Genomic DNA, 15,996 nt, shown 5'->3' with positions numbered 1-15,996 from the left:
TGTGCGGTGCCCCTTCCACCATAGTCCTCGATAATATTGTAGCAGTGCTTAGGCGAAGCCCTGCGACGGTAGTACATCAAGATCGTCACCACGCCGTCGTGCTGACGGAACTCTTCCCCGACACTTTGCTGTATCGGAGTCCGGGGATCGTCATCGAGCTGAACGTGTGCTAGAACTCGGAGGTGCCGTAGTTTGGGTGCTTGATCGGTCGGGCCGTGGAGACGTACGACTACATCAACCAAGTTAATACTTCCGTTGTCGATCTACAAGGGTACGTAGATCACACTCTCCCCCTCTCGTTGCTATGCATCACCATGATCTTGCGTGTGCGTAGGAATTTTTTTGAAATTACTATGAAACCCAACAGTGGCATCCGAGCCTAGGTTTTATGTGTTGATGTTATATGCACGAGTAGAACACAAGTGAGTTGTGGGCGATATAAGTCATACTGCTTACCAGCATGTCATACTTTGGTTCGGTGGTATTGTTGGACGAAGCGGCCCGGACCGACATTATGCGTATGCTTACGCGAGACCGGTTCTCCCGACGTGCTTTGCACAAAGGTGGCTAGCGGGTGACAGTTTCTCCAACTTTAGTTGAACCGAGTGTGGCTACGCCCGGTCCTTGCGAAGGTTAAAACAGCACCAACTTGACAAACTATCGTTGTGGTTTTGATGCGTAGGTAAGATTGGTTCTTGCTTAAGCCTGTAGCAGCCACGTAAAACTTGCAACAACAAAGTAGAGGACGTCTAACTTGTTTTTGCAGGGCATGTTGAGACGTGATATGGTCAAAACATGATACTAAATTTTATTGTATGAGATGATCATGTTTTGTAACCGAGTTATCGGCAACTGGCAGGAGCCATATGGTTGTCGCTTTATTGTATGCAATGCAATCGCGCTGTAATGCTTTACTTTATCACTAAGCGGTAGCGATAGTCGTGGAAGCATAAGATTGGCGAGACGACAACGATGCTACGATGGAGATCAAGGTGTCGCGCCGGTGACGATGGTGATCATGATGGTGCTTCGAAGATGGAGATCACAAGCACAAGATGATGATGGCCATATCATATCACTTATATTGATTGCATGTGATGTTTATCTTTTATGCATCTTATCTTGCTTTGATTGACGGTAGCATTTTAAGATGATCTCTCACTAATTATCAAGAAGTGTTCTCCCTGAGTATGCACCGTTGTGAAAGTTCTTCGTGCTGAGACACCACGTGATGATCGGGTGTGATAGGCTCTACGTTCAAATACAACGGGTGCAAAACAGTTGCACACGCGGAATACTCGGGTTATACTTGACGAGCCAAGCATATACAGATATGGCCTCGGAACACGGAGACCGAAAGGTCGAGCGTGAATCATATAGTAGATATGATCAACATAGTGATGTTCACCAATGAAACTACTCCATCTCACGTGATGATCGGACATGGTTTAGTTGATTTGGATCACGTGATCACTTAGAGGATTAGAGGGATGTCTATCTAAGTGGGAGTTCTTAAGTAATATGATTAATTGAACTTAAATTTATCATGAACTTAGTCCTGGTAGTATTTTGCAAATCATGTTGTAGATCAATAGCTCGCGTTGTTGCTTCCCTGTGTTTATTTTGATATGTTCCTAGAGAAAATTGTGTTGAAAGATGTTAGTAGCAATGATGCGGATTGGATCCGTGATCTGAGGTTTATCCTCATTGCTGCATAGAAGAATTATGTCCTTGATGCACCGCTAGGTGACAGACCTATTGCAGGAGCAGATTCAGACGTTATGAACGTTTGGCTACCTCAATATGATGACTACTTAATAGTTTAGTGCACCATGCTTAACGGCTTAGAATCGGGACTTCAAAAGACGTTTTGAATGTCATGGACCATATGAGATGTTCCAGGAGTTGAAGTTAATATTTCAAGCAAATACCCGAGTTGAGAGATATGAAGTCTCCAACAAGTTCTATAGCCAAAAGATGGAGGAGAATCGCTCAACTAGTGAGCATGTGCTCAGATTATCTGGGTACTACAATCGCTTGAATCAAGTGGGAGTTAATCTTCTAGATAAGATAGTGATTGACAGAATTCTCTAGTCACCATCACCAAGTTAGTAGAACTTCGTGATGAACTATAGTATGCAAGGATGATGAAAATGACTCCCGAGCTTTTCATGATGATGAAATCGATGAAGGTAGAAATCAAGAAAGAGCATCAAGTGTTGATGGTAGACAAGACCACTAGTTTCAATAAAAGGGCAAAGGGAAGAAGGGGAACTTCAAGAAGAACAGCAAGCAAGTTGCTGCTCAAGTGAAGAAGCCCAAGTCTGATCCTAAGCCTGAGACTAAGTGCTTCTACTACAAAGGGACTGGTCACTGGAAGCGGAACTGCCCCAAGTATTTGGCGGATAAGAAGGATGGCAAAGCGAACAAAGGTATATTTGATATACAGATTATTAATGTGTATTTTACTAGTGTTCGTAGCAACCCCTCAGTATTTGATACTGGTTCAGTTGCTAAGAGTAGTAACTCGAAACGGGAGTTGCAGAATGAACAGAAACTAGTTAAGGATGAAGTGATGATGTGTGTTGGAAGTAGTTCCAAGATTGATATGATCATCATCGCACACTCCCTATACTTTCGGGATTAGTGTTGAACCTAAATAAGTGTTATTTGGTGTTTGCGTTGAGCATGAATATGATTTGATCATGTTTATTGCAATACGGTTATTCATTTAAGTTAGAGAATAATTGTTGTTCTGTTTACATGAATAAAACCTTATATGGTTACACACCCAATGAAAATGGTTCATTGGATCTCGATCGTAGTGATACACATATTCATAATATTGAAACCAAAAGATGCAAAGTTAATAATGATAGTGCAACTTATTTGTGGCACTGCCGTTTAGGTCATATTGGTGTAAAGCGCATGAAGAAACTCCATGCTGATGGGATTTTGGAATCACTTGATTATGAATCACTTGATGCTTGCGAACCATGCCTTATGGGCAAGATGACTAAGACTCCGTTCTCCGGAACAATGGAGCGAGCAACTGACTTATTGGAAATAATACATATTGATGTATGTGATCCGATGAGTGTTGAGGCTCACGGCGGGTATCGTTATTTTTTGACCTTCACAGATGATTTGAGCAGATATGGGTATATCTACTTGATGAAACACAAGTCTGAAACATTTGAAAAGTTCAAAGAATTTCAGAGTGAAGTGGAGAATCATTGTAACAAAAATAAAAAGTTTCTACAATATGATCGCAGAAGTAAAATATTTGAGTTACGAGTTTGGCCTTCAGTTAAAAACAATGTGAAATAGTTTCACTACTCACGCCACCTGGAACACCATAGCATGATGGTGTGTCCGAACGTCATAACCATACTTTATTAGATATGGTGCGAACTATGATGTATCTTACCAATCTACCACTATTGTTTTGGGATTATGCATTAGAGACAGCTGCATTCACGTTAAATAGGGCACCATCTAAATCCGTTGAAACGACATCGTATGAACTATGGTTTGGCAAGAAACCTAAGCTGTCATTTCTTAAAGTTTGAGGTTGCAATGCTTATGTGAAAAAGTTTCAACCTGATAAGCTCAAACCCAAATCGGAGAAGTGCGTCTTCATAGGATACCCAAAAAGAAAATGTTGGGTACACCTTCTATCACAGATCCGAAGGCAAGATATTTGTTGTTTTGAATGGATCCTTTCTAGAGAAGGAATTTCTCTCGAAAGAAGTGAGTGGGAGGAAAGTAGAACTTGATGAGGTAGCTGTACCTGCTCCCTTATTGGAAAGTAGTTCATCACATAAATCTGTTTTTGTGACTACTACACCAATTAGTAAGGAAGCTAATGATGATGATCATGTAACTTCAGATCAAGTCACTACCGAATCTCGTAGGTAAACCAGAGTGAGATCCGCACCAGAGTGGTATGGTAATACTGTTCTGGAAGTCATGTTACTAGACCATGACGAACTTGCGAACTATGAGGAAGCGATGATGAGCCCAGATTCCGCGAAATGGTTTGAGGCCATGAAATCTGAGATATGATCCATGTATGAGAACAAAGTATGGACTTTGATGGATTTGCCCGATGATCGGCAAGCCATAGAAAATAAATGGATCTTCAAGAGGAAGACGGACGCTGATAGTAGTGTTACTATCTACAAAGCTAGACTTGTCGAAAAAGGTTTTTGACAAAGTTCAAGGTGTTGACTACGATGAAATTTTCTCACTCTGGCGATGCTTAAGTCTGTCCAAATCATGTTAGCATTTGCCGCATTTTTATGAAATCTGGCAAATGGATAAACAAAACTACATTCCTTAATGGATTTAAAGAAGAGTTGTATATGATGCAACCAGAAGGTTTTGTCAATCCTAAAGGTGCTAAACAAAATATGCAAGCTCCAACGATCCATCTATGGACTGGTGCAAGCATCTCGGAGTTGGAATATACGCTTTGATAAATTGATCAAAGCATATAGTTTTATACAGACTTGCGGTGAAGCCTGTATTTACAAGAAAGTGAGTGGGAGCACTACAGCATTTCTGATAAGTATATGTGTATGACATATTGTTGATCGGAAATAATGTAGAATTATTCTGCAAAGCATAAAGGAGTGTTTGAAAGGATTTTTTTCAAGAAAGGCCTCGGTGAAGCTGCTTACATATTGAGCATCAAGATCTATAGAGATAGATCAAGACGCTTGATAAGTTTTTTCAATGAGTACATACCTTGCCAAGATTTTGAAGTAGTTCAAAATGGAACAGTCAAAGAAAAGAGTTCTTGGCTGTGTTACAAGGTATGAAATTGAGTAAGACTCAAAGCCCGACCACGGCATAAGATAGAAAGAGAATGAAAGTCATTCCCTATGCCTCAGCCATAGGTTCTATAAAGTATGCCATGATGTGTACCAAATCTATTGTATACCCTACACTATATTAAGCAAGGGAGTACAATAGTGATCTAAGAGTAGATCACTGGACATTGGTCAAAATTATCCTTAGTGGAATAAGGAAATATTTCTCGATTATGGAGGTGACAAAAGGTTCGTCGTAAAAAGTTATGTCGATGCAAGTTTTGACACAGATCTGGATGACTCTAAGTCTCGATCTAGATACATATTGAAAGTGGGAGCAATTAGCTAGAGTAGCTCCGTGCAGAGCATTGTAGACATAGAATTCGAAAAATACTTACGGATATGTATGTGACAGACCCGTTGACTAAAATTATCTCACAAGCAAAACATGATCACACCTTAGTACTCTTTGGTTGTTAATCACATAAATGATGTGAACTAGATTATTGACTCTAGTAAACCCTTTGGGTATAGGTCACATGACGATGTGAACTATGGGTGTTAATCACATGGTGATGTGAACTCTTAGTGTTGAATCACATGGCGATGTGAACTAGATTATTGACTCTAGTGCAAGTGGGAGACTGAAGGAAATATGCCCTAGAGGCAATAATAAAGTTATTATTTATTTCCTTATATCATGATAAATGTTTATTATTCATGCTAGAATTGTATTAACCGGAAACATAATACATGTGTGAATACATAGACAAACAGAGTGTCACTAGTATGCCTCTACTTGACTAGCTCGTTAATCGAAGATGGTTATGTTTCCTAACCATAAACAAAAGAGTTGTTATTTGATTAACGGGATCACATCATTAGGAGAATGATGTGATTGACATGACCCATTCCATTAGCTTAGCACCCGATCGTTTAGTATGTTGCTATTGCTTTCTTCATGACTTATACATGTTCCTATGACTATGAGATTATGCAACTCCCGTTTGCCGGAGGAACACTTTGTGTGCTACCAAACATCACAACGTAAATGGGTGATTATAAAGGTGCTCTACAGGTGCCTCCAAAGGTACATGTTGGGTTGGCGTATTTCGAGATTAGGATTTGTCACTCCGATTGTCGGAGAGGTATCTCTGGGCCCTCTCGGTAATGCACATCACATAAGCCTTGCAAGCATTGCAACTAATGAGTTAGTTGTGAGATGATGTATTACGGAACGAGTAAAGAGACTTGCCGGTAACGAGATTGAACTAGGTATTGAGATACCGACGATCGAATCTCGGGCAAGTAACATACCGATGACAAAGGGAACAACGTATGTTGTTATGCGGTCTGACCGATAAAACATCTTCGTAGAATATGTAGGAGCCAATATGAGCATCCAGGTTCCGCTATTGGTTATTGACCGGAGACATGTCTCGGTCATATCTACATTGTTCTCGAACCCGTAGGGTCCGCACGCTTAAGGTTTTGATGACAGTTATATTATGAGTTTATGCATTTTGATGTACCGAAGTTTGTTCGGAGTCTCGGATTTGATCACGGACATGACGAAGAGTCTCGAAATGGTCGAGACATAAAGATTGATATATTGGAAGCCTATATTTGGATATCGAAAGTGTTCCGGGTGAAATCGGGATTTTACCGGATTACCGGGAGGTTACCGGAACCCCCCGGGAGGTATATGGGCCTTAGTGGGCTTTAGTGGAAGAGAGGAGATGCGGCCAGGGCTGGGCCGCGCGCCCCTCCCCCCTAGTCCGAATAGGACAAGGAGAGGGGGCCGGCGCCCCCCTTCCTTCTCTCTCTCCTCTTTCCCCCTCCCGAATCCTATTCCAACTAGGAAAGGGGGGAATCCTACTCCCGGAGGGAGTACGACTCCTCCTGGCGCGCCCTCTCCTGGCCGGCCGCACCCCCCCTTTGATCCTTCATATACGGAGGCAGAGGGCACCCCTAGACACACAAGTTGATCCACGTGATCATATTCTTAGCCGTGTGCGGTGCCCCCTTCCACCATAGTCCTCGATAATATTGTAGCGGTGCTTAGGCGAAGCCCTGCGACAATAGTACATCAAGATCGTCACCACGCCGTCGTGCTGACGGAACTCTTCCCCGACACTTTGCTGGATCGGAGTCCGGGGATCGTCATCGAGCTGAACGTGTGCTAGAACTCGGAGGTGCCGTAGTTTCGGTGCTTGATTGGTCGGGCCGTGAAGATGTACGACTACATCAACCACGTTGTGCTAACACTTCCGTTGTCGATCTACATGTTGGGGAACGTAGTAACTTCAAAATTTTTCCTACGCACACGCAAGATCATGGTGATGATATAGCAACGAGGGGAGAGTGTTGTCTACGTACCCTCGTAGACCGAAGCGGAAGCGTTGACGCAACGTAGAGGAAGTAGTCGTACGTCCTCCGGTTCAACCGATCCAAGTACCGTTACTCCGGCACCTCCGAGTTCTTGACACGCGTACAGCTCGATGACGCACCCTCAATCTCCGATCCAGCAGAGGCGCCGAGGGGGAGTTCCGTCAGCACGATGGCGTGGTGACGATCTTGATGTTCTCCTGTTGCAGGGCTTCGCCTAAGCACCGCTACAATATGACCGAGGTGTAATATCGTGGAGGGGGGCACCGCACACGGCTAAGGAACGATCAATGATCAACTTGTGTGTCCTAGGGTGCCCCCTTACCACCGTATATAAAGGAGGGAGGGAGGAGGTGGCCGGCCCTAAGGGGGGCGCGCCATGAGGAGGGGGAAACCTACTCCAAGTAGGTTTCCCTCTCTTTTCCTTATCTTATTTGGAGGGGGAAGGAAAGAGTACTAGTATTAGGAAGTAGTACTAGTAGTAGTAATAGGAAGAGGGGGAAGGAGAAAGGAAAGGGGGGGCCGGCCCCCCTCCCCAATTCGGATTGGGCTTGGGGGGGCGCGCCCCCTTCCCTTGCTCCTTCTCTCTTCATCCTACATGGGCCCAATAAGGCCCATATACCTCCCGGGGGGTTCCGGTAACCTTCCGGGGCTCCAAACTTCTTCGGAACCTTTCCGGTGTCCAAATATATCCGTCCAATATATCAATCTTTATGTCTCGACCATTTCGAGACTCCTCGTCATGTCCGTAATCATATCTGGGACTGCGAACAACCTTCGGTACATCAAAATACATAAACTCATAATATAACTGTCATCGAAACCTTAAGCGTGCGGACCCTACGGTTCGAGAACGATGTAGACATGACCGAGACACATCTCTGATCAATAACCAATAGCGGGACCTGGATGCCCATATTGATTCCTACATATTCTACGAAGATCTTTATCGGTCAAACCGCATAACAACATACGTTGTTCCCTTTGTCATCGGTATGTTACTTGTCCGAGATTCGATCGTCGGTATCCAATACCTAGTTCAATCTCGTTATCGACAAGTCTCTTTACTCGTTCTGTAATACTTCATCTTATAACTAACTCATTAGTTACATGCTTGCAAGGCTTAGGTGATGAGCATTGCCGAGAGGGCCCAGAGATACCTCTCCGACAATCGGAGTGACAAAACCTAATCTCGAATTATGCTAACTCAACATGTACCTTCGGAGACACCTGTAGTACTCCTTTATAATCAACCAGTTACGTTGTGACGTTTGGTAGTACCCAAAGTGTTCCTCCGGTAAATGGGAGTTACACAATTCTCATAGTTACAGGAACATGTATAATTCATGAAGGAAGCAATAGCAGAAAACTAAACGATCAAGTGCTAAGCTAACGAGATGGGTCATGTCAATCACCTCATTCTCCTAATGATGTGATCCCATTAATCAAATGACAACACATGTCAATGGTTAGGAAACATAACCATCTTTGATTAATGAGCTAGTCAAGTAGAGGCATACTAGTGACTATATGTTTGTCTATGTATTCACACATGTATCATGTTTCCGGTTAATACAATTCTAGCATGAATAATAAACATTTATCATGATATGAGGAAATAAATAATAACTTTATTATTGCCTCTAGGGCATATTTCCTTCACTACAAGGGTACGTAGATCACACTCTCCCCTCTCGTTGCTGTGCATCACCATGATCTTGCGTGTGCGTAGGATTTTTTTTGAAATTACTATGTTCCCCAACATGATGCACTACGGAATGAGTAAAGAGACTTGCCGGTAACGAGATTGAACTAGGTATGATGATACCGACGATCGAATCTCGGGCAAGTAACATACCGATGACAAAGGGAACAACGTATGTTGTTATGCGGTTTGACCAATAAAGATCTTCGTAGAATATGTGGGAGACAATATGAGCATCCAGGTTTCGCTATTGGTTATTGACCTGAGATGAGTCTCGGTCATGTCTACATAATTCTCTAACCCATAGGGTCCGCACGCTTAACGTTTGATGACGATCGGTATTATGAGTTTATGTGTTTTGATGTACCGAAGGTAGTTCAGAGTCCCGGATGAGATCACTGACATGACGAGGAGTCTCAAAGTGGTCGATACATTAAGATTGATATATTGGATGACTATATTCGGACACCGGAATAGTTCCGAGGTGTATCGAGTATTTTCCGGAGTACCGGGTGGTTATTGGGCCTCATGCGCCTATTGGTGGAAGAGAGGAGGCAGGCCAAGGCAGGGCGCACGCCCCCTAGCCCAAACCGAATTGGACTAGGGGGGCGGGCCCCCTTTCCTTCTCTCCTCCCTCACCTTCCTCCTTCTCCTTGTTGGAATAGGAAAGGGCGGGGCCGAATCCTACTTGGAGTAGGATTGCCCCCTCCATGGCACGCCTCCTCCCCCTGGCCGGCCTCCTCCTCCCTCCCCCCTTTATATATGTGGGAGGGGGGGTAACCCAAAGACACACCAAAGTTTCTGTTAGCCGTGTGCGGTGTCCCCCTCCACAGAAACACACCTCGGTCATATCGTTGTAGTGCTTAGGCGAAGCCCTGCGCCGGTAACTTCATCATCACCGTCACCACGCCGTTGTGCTGACGAAACTCTCCCTCGGCCTCAGCTGAATCAAGAGTTCGAGGGACGTCATCGAGCTGTACGTGTGCAGATCGCGGAGGTGCCGTGCGTTCGGTGCTTGATCGGTTGGATCACGAAGACGTTCGACTACATCAACCGTGTTACTTAACGCTTCCGGTTTCGGTCTACGAGGGTATGTGTACACACTCTCCCTGCTCATTGCTATGCTTCTCCTAGATAGATCTTGCGTGGTCGTAGGATTTTTTTTGAAATACTATGTTCCCCAACAAGCAACATCACAACTGTTGTCAAAGCGATTGTTGGTGCAGATATGATTGGTGACGTAGATTGTTGATCATTGTTTTGATTGCTTTGATGTTTTTTTTGTTTTTTCTTCACTATAAGGCATAGCTTTCAGTCTTGTTGAACTTTGCTAGTTGTGTTGTGTTTTTATATAGACCCGGTCAAACTATGTTATACTTCATCCTTCCAAAATAAGTGTCTCAATGTACTAATGTTTTTTATATTTAACTTTGCTAGTTGTCGTTGTGTTTTTATACACTATGTCTCATTAGATACTTATTTTGAGACAGAGGAAGTATCTAATGAGACATAGTGTATCTAATGAGTATTTTATATAGACTTGGCCAAACTGTTTTTTATATTTAAGACAAAACTAAAACTTCAATTAATTTTAGTCGGGGGAAATATATGTGGACATGGATAGGAATAAAGACTACGGTAAAATATTGATTAGTAGTGGAAAAAGTCGGTGAAGTGTTACTAAAGGAAAGAGAATGACAAAAGGGTTGTTGTTGTTATTGTTGGTGGTGGTGTGTGGGTAGGGGATAGCAAGGCCCATTGAGGAGAAACTCTAGGGGAGTGATTTTAATCTTGAAAAAATTATCTTCCTCTCCATTTCTTTCATTTAAAATGATGAAAGCATGGTGAATGTTCAAAACTTCGTCGCGCTACCAGAGTACACTCAACTTTTTGATATTTTGCTATTTACCTTCGAAGTAATCATATGGAAGATGACTTTTTCTTCACTTGTTCTCTAACTTATTCGATTGGCTGAATAGTGTGCTCAATGCATGGTTTTGGAGAAGTGTTCGGTTTATTGTAAGGCTAATGCTATGCTTTTCTTTGGTTTTGGTAGCTGTTGTAACAAAGAGTCTTATCTGATCTACAGTAATAAAGAGGGTAAACCCATCTTTATCAAGAAAAATAACAAACGTGCATCTACTATTTTTGAATAGATGATCCTTACTAACTCAAATTCTCTTAATATGCGACCTTTCACCTCATAAAATAGTGTAACCATAAAACATTTCTACATGAACAAAATAGTAGCTTTTGATTTAAACCATTTTCTCATACGCAATTCATCAGCACAAACTTTAAATTCTCGCCGCAACGTGCGGGAAAATCATCTAGTTTTTTAAAAAGTGGAAAAAATCATCAAGACAAAAATTCTTTTTGAGGGAATCCAAGACAGAATTTCAACTCTACCTGAGTACGCTTTCGGAACTGGAAGACGGAAGCCGAAATGGTCCATATTCCGTTTCAGTGGCAACTGACAAGTGGGTCCCACGTACCTGCTTCCCTCTTCGGTTCAGTTCAGGCCCAGCCCAAGTAGGGTTCCGTCTTCCACGATCCACCCATCCCTCCCTCCGCCGCGAAGCTTCCAGTACCCCCCACGCGACGCGACTCCGCCGACGCCGGTCTCCTCTCCGGCGATCGCTGTAGCCCTAGCGCCGTCCACGTACGCACCTACGTGTAGCCACTCACCGGCCGCCTCTTCTGTGCCCTCCCGCCTGCAACAACTCGCCGGAGTTACCGGTCGTGGAGATGGTGAGCTCTATTCAACACGCGAGATGGCGCTTTTTTTTGTTAATAGGATTTTATCGCTGCGCGCTTGTTTGTGTTAGATTGAATTGATTCTATCGAAGCAACGTGTAATTTAATCTGGAGGTTGCAGCCAAATTATGTGACATTTCAGAGCGTAGTGATGCCAATGTGCGGCTAGGGGGATGAGGATGTTGCTTAAATGTTGGCCTTAGGGAGGAGCATGGTTGTTCAGTTAAATACGGGAGCGATTTAGACAAATTCTTCTGGTTTTCACGAGATTTTGTGTCCCGACTTTATATCCTTCTGGTAGCTGATGTCCTTTGGAAGTGGCTTTTAGTAGCTGGCCGAGAATGAGACCATATTAGTGTAAATCACAATTTCCAGTTCACAAGTTTTTTCACCTGCTTAGCGTTTTATCATACTGAATTTCAGATGTATTTTGGGATGAAATGATGTTTCAGACTTTACCCCACTGGATAGTCCTAGATCTATTTTTGGTGGTTAAATATTGATTATAACTCAACAGTGGTTGTCGATTACTAACAAGTAACAACACATGTATGTTTAGTTATGTACCTTGAGCTATGTTGCAATCTACAAGCGATTTCCTACTGTCCCACTCTCCCTTCGAGCATCTCATCAGTAGACGCTTATTTATTTAATCATCTTTTGGATTATTTGACCAGCTGATAGTTCAATTCCACTTTGATGCATGAATGTAGGGTGTCCAAAAATAGGTAAAGATGGATATGCAACACGGTAAAGCTACAATTGTTTGTACTTACTTTTATCCAATTTCTGCAGGCCACACCGCTCATAGCTGGACTTGCTGTGGCAGCCACTGCTCTTGCGGGTAGATATGGCATCCAGGCTTGGCAAGCTTACAAGGCAAGGCCCATAGTTCCAAGGATGCGTAAATTCTATGAAGGTGGCTTTCAAGCTACAATGACCAAACGGGAAGCTGGTCTAATCTTGGGTATCAGGTCTGTGTTGCATAAAAGCATAACACCCATACCATAGTCAAGTGTTGTTATATCATTATTAGCATACAGGTATTCATATGTAGGCTGTAGCACTCTAGTTCAATCTCATGCCATTGAAATTACGTTTACTTCTGTACAGAACAGGAATAGCACGGAAAGATATAATTTATGCAGCACAGTACACGCAGGGAACTTACTTTGACCCCTTCCCCCGCCCATCAGACTTGTGGGAAGAATTTGTTTTTACCGGTACCATTCTCAAATGGACACTAGAAGTCCCCTAAAAGTGATGTAAAAGGATAACAGCCATCATTAGCTTCCTTTACGTATGCTGCAGCTGTTATGCTTTCTGAGAAGTCTGCTGAGATAGCTAATTGTAATATTTTTTAGTTAGTTGTCCTAGCTTCATTTCGTTCCCTGCAGTACGTAGAAGATACTTGGAACCTTGCAGAAAGTCATGTGGCGATACTGTACAATTTCATACTAAAAATAGATTCACTTTTAGTCCATACTCTATTCTGACATTAACACACTAGCATACACATGTACAGATTGATAGCTATACTTAACAAAGTAATTATACCATAAGCTGTAAATGTTGTTTTAAGCTGCTCCATTAATTTACAGCTGAACATCTTGCAATTAAGGCAAAGGGAACTCTCTCACTTCCAACTACAGAATACTTTACAAATGCCATTTAAAATCAAAAGCAATAGCTAGCTTTCAGTGGTTTTAAATTGTGGTGTAAGATTTGACCATTTAGTGTCATAATGGAGTGGAGAACTAGTCAACCTTTGTCGACCACTGCTTGCAGCTCAGCCACTCAAGTCACGAACTATAGAACTGGCTTGCCGTCTGACAAAGTCTAAACTTTAACCGAGCTGAGCTCCTGTGTTCCCCTTCACCCTTCTGCAGATCGGTGTTAATTAGGAGACAGATGTTGCGTTGTAAAGGCTCAGGCCATCATAGTGGCTAAAGTGGAACAAGATTTAAGAGTGAGATTAAGTAGGCCACATGCCCATAGCTGAAGTGATATTTGGGCTTGGGGTGAGAATATATTTGGGCTTAAGTTTGTTTCGAACAGTCTGTTGGATCAATTTATCACCCCACAACCCCATTAGATTTGATTTGGATTAAAATGCTTGGTTCCTCACCGAATTCACATGGATCTTAGTTCTGAAATCTGAACCTATCCAAAGGAGCCTTTTGAGTAGTTACCTGTGTATAAAAGGATAGAATTGCCATCTCAAACTAGGTGCATTGTTGTATATATATTTCTAGTTTGGCCTGGAGGTCAGTTGAATGCATCAGCAAATAATTTCCTGACAAATTGACCACCTGCTTGCAATGATATGTCTCGACTTTTCTCTACATATAAAAAAGAAAAGACAGACCCATTGCTAGAAGCTCCCACACCAGGTAGGGTCTGGGGAAGGATTATACGAGGCTGCGTCGAACCCAGGACCATACTCCTGCAAAGTTCAATACACAGAGGCTGCGTCGAACCCAGGACCTCTTGGCACAAGTGGGGAGTACTTCACCACTGCCTCAGGCCTGTCCTTCTGAATTTTCTGCACATCGCCAGAAAAACCCAGTTGATTAAAAACAAACTGTTGAGCTCATGAAGGAGGAGTTATCAATTATTGACCTGCTATCTTTTTTTGTTCATAGTGCCCCCTGTACTTATATGACCAACATGTGGAATTAGGTCTTCATCTTTTTCCTTCTAATTTATATGCATCTTGGCATGCCAGACTGGTCATTCTGACATTTTAATAAGTGCCAGTTACTTGTGACTCAACAATTTTGTTTGCGATTTATGATTTGAGATGTGTTTTGTGTGTCTTATCATCATTGTTAAGTTGCCATGTTTCCTTTTGATTCCTCCAGGGAAAATGTCCGTCCTGATAAGGTGAAAGAGGCACACAAGAGGGTCATGGTTGCCAATCACCCAGATGCAGGAGGAAGCCATTACCTTGCGTCGAAGATCAACGAGGCAAAAGATGTTTTGCTGGGGAAAACTAAAGGAGGTGGTTCAGCCTTTTGATCATATATCATGCAAAATGTGCTCACCCAATGAAGATACTATTATTTTTGCACCTCCAGTCTCTGCACCTAGAACTAGAAGGCAGACAAAAGCCTTGGTGTATCACTGAAATTTCTGGAGAAAGAACATTAGATGTCTTAGACGTAGCAGGTTCTTTGACTGTTTGACACTTCCAAGACCAAAGTTGTGCTGGTTAAGGAATAAATGATGTACTACATGAGGTTGGCCTGTGTTGAGTTTTGCATAACATTTGTTCATCTATCTACTCTATCTATATAGCTGTACTGCAATATGGTTCTTCTCTAGCTCGCAATATCAAGTCATATAGTCCTCTTCGTCTTCCTCCAATGGACTTTGCTCCTGTGGAGTCTCCTGTTCTTCAACTTCTGGAGTGTGCTTTGGCATGTCAAGGTGCCACAGCATTATCCGTGACTCGGAGCAGTTAGAAGGGATGCCCTTCCGCTCGTCCCCGTCGCCGACCGCCATTTCTCGTACAAGCTGGATGAAGTCCTGAGAGCTGTTGCTGTTGACGAACCATTCTGATTCCCACAGTATTGAGCTCCTGAACCCAAGTCCAGATGTCTCTATTGCAGGAGGTGAACTGGAGATGTTGTGGATTGCACCTGTATCTTGTGCAGCAGCAACAGACTCTCTATGTGTCTCATTGGTGCCCGAGTCCTTGGAGTACCAGCCTGTTATCTGTGATGAGTTGCAGGTTGGTCCTTGCACTGTTACTCTCTGCTCTGCTGATGACACAGTTGCCGTTGGCCATGCTGCAACGCCCCTGGATCAGGGATTGCACAAGTGATGTTATTATGTTGCTCTTGTGTTGGTAAAAAAATTGGCAAAGGGAAAAAAAGATGTTGCAAAGCTGCAAGAGAAGGAAGAAGCAGGACGCACCGAGTCTGCCTGAGCTCTTCAAAGAACTCGAGGTCGTATATGGCAGAGGCGGCGGCGAAGTGGACAACCCCGGCCAGCCGGTGCCGCTCGATGTGGCTCAGCGCCACGTTCTTCTTCAGGTCCGCTTCGTCATTGACATTCCCGGTGGTGTTGTTCTCGATGATGGTGTCGTTGGCGCCGTTCTTCTCGGCGGTGATGGTGGTGTTGCTGGCGCTGCTGGTGGTGTCCTCGACAATGGTGTTGTTGGTGCCGTTCTTCTCGGCGGCGGTGGTTGTGTTGCTGGTGCTGGCTTCCACGGTGTTGGTGGTGGCATTGTTCATGGTGGTGGAGGCGCTGGCTTCCATGGTGGTGGTGTTGTTTACGGCGGTGGTGGCGATGGCTTCCACGGTGATGTTGTTGGTGGCGTTG

The 15,996-nt window shown here is 43.3% G+C and overlaps 2 protein-coding genes across 2 annotated transcripts; one reads left to right on the top strand and one right to left on the bottom strand.

Moving 5' to 3' along the window:
• Positions 1-11,395: 11,395 nt before the first annotated feature.
• LOC123060569 (mitochondrial import inner membrane translocase subunit TIM14-1) lies at positions 11,396-14,945 on the top strand. The gene is made up of 3 exons (XM_044483336.1): positions 11,396-11,661; positions 12,463-12,641; positions 14,532-14,945. The coding sequence occupies exons 1-3, from the start codon at positions 11,659-11,661 to the stop codon at positions 14,686-14,688; spliced, it is 339 nt and encodes a 112-aa protein (XP_044339271.1). The 5' UTR covers positions 11,396-11,658; the 3' UTR covers positions 14,689-14,945.
• Positions 14,946-15,001: 56 nt separating this feature from the next.
• On the bottom strand, positions 15,002-15,990 carry LOC123060568 (probable glucuronosyltransferase Os01g0157700). The gene is made up of 2 exons (XM_044483334.1): positions 15,589-15,990; positions 15,002-15,472 (listed from the first exon to the last, which is right to left on the bottom strand). Exons 1-2 carry the CDS (start codon positions 15,930-15,932, stop codon positions 15,004-15,006), a joined length of 813 nt encoding a protein of 270 aa, XP_044339269.1. The 5' UTR covers positions 15,933-15,990; the 3' UTR covers positions 15,002-15,003.
• Between the last annotated feature and the right edge of the window lie 6 nt (positions 15,991-15,996).

The sequence above is a fragment of the Triticum aestivum genome, chromosome 3A (genome assembly GCF_018294505.1).
Source record: "Triticum aestivum cultivar Chinese Spring chromosome 3A, IWGSC CS RefSeq v2.1, whole genome shotgun sequence".
Lineage (NCBI taxonomy): Eukaryota > Viridiplantae > Streptophyta > Magnoliopsida > Poales > Poaceae > Triticum > Triticum aestivum.
The sequence above is the reverse complement of the archived record's forward strand: the minus strand, read 5'-3'. Positions and strand labels throughout refer to the sequence as shown.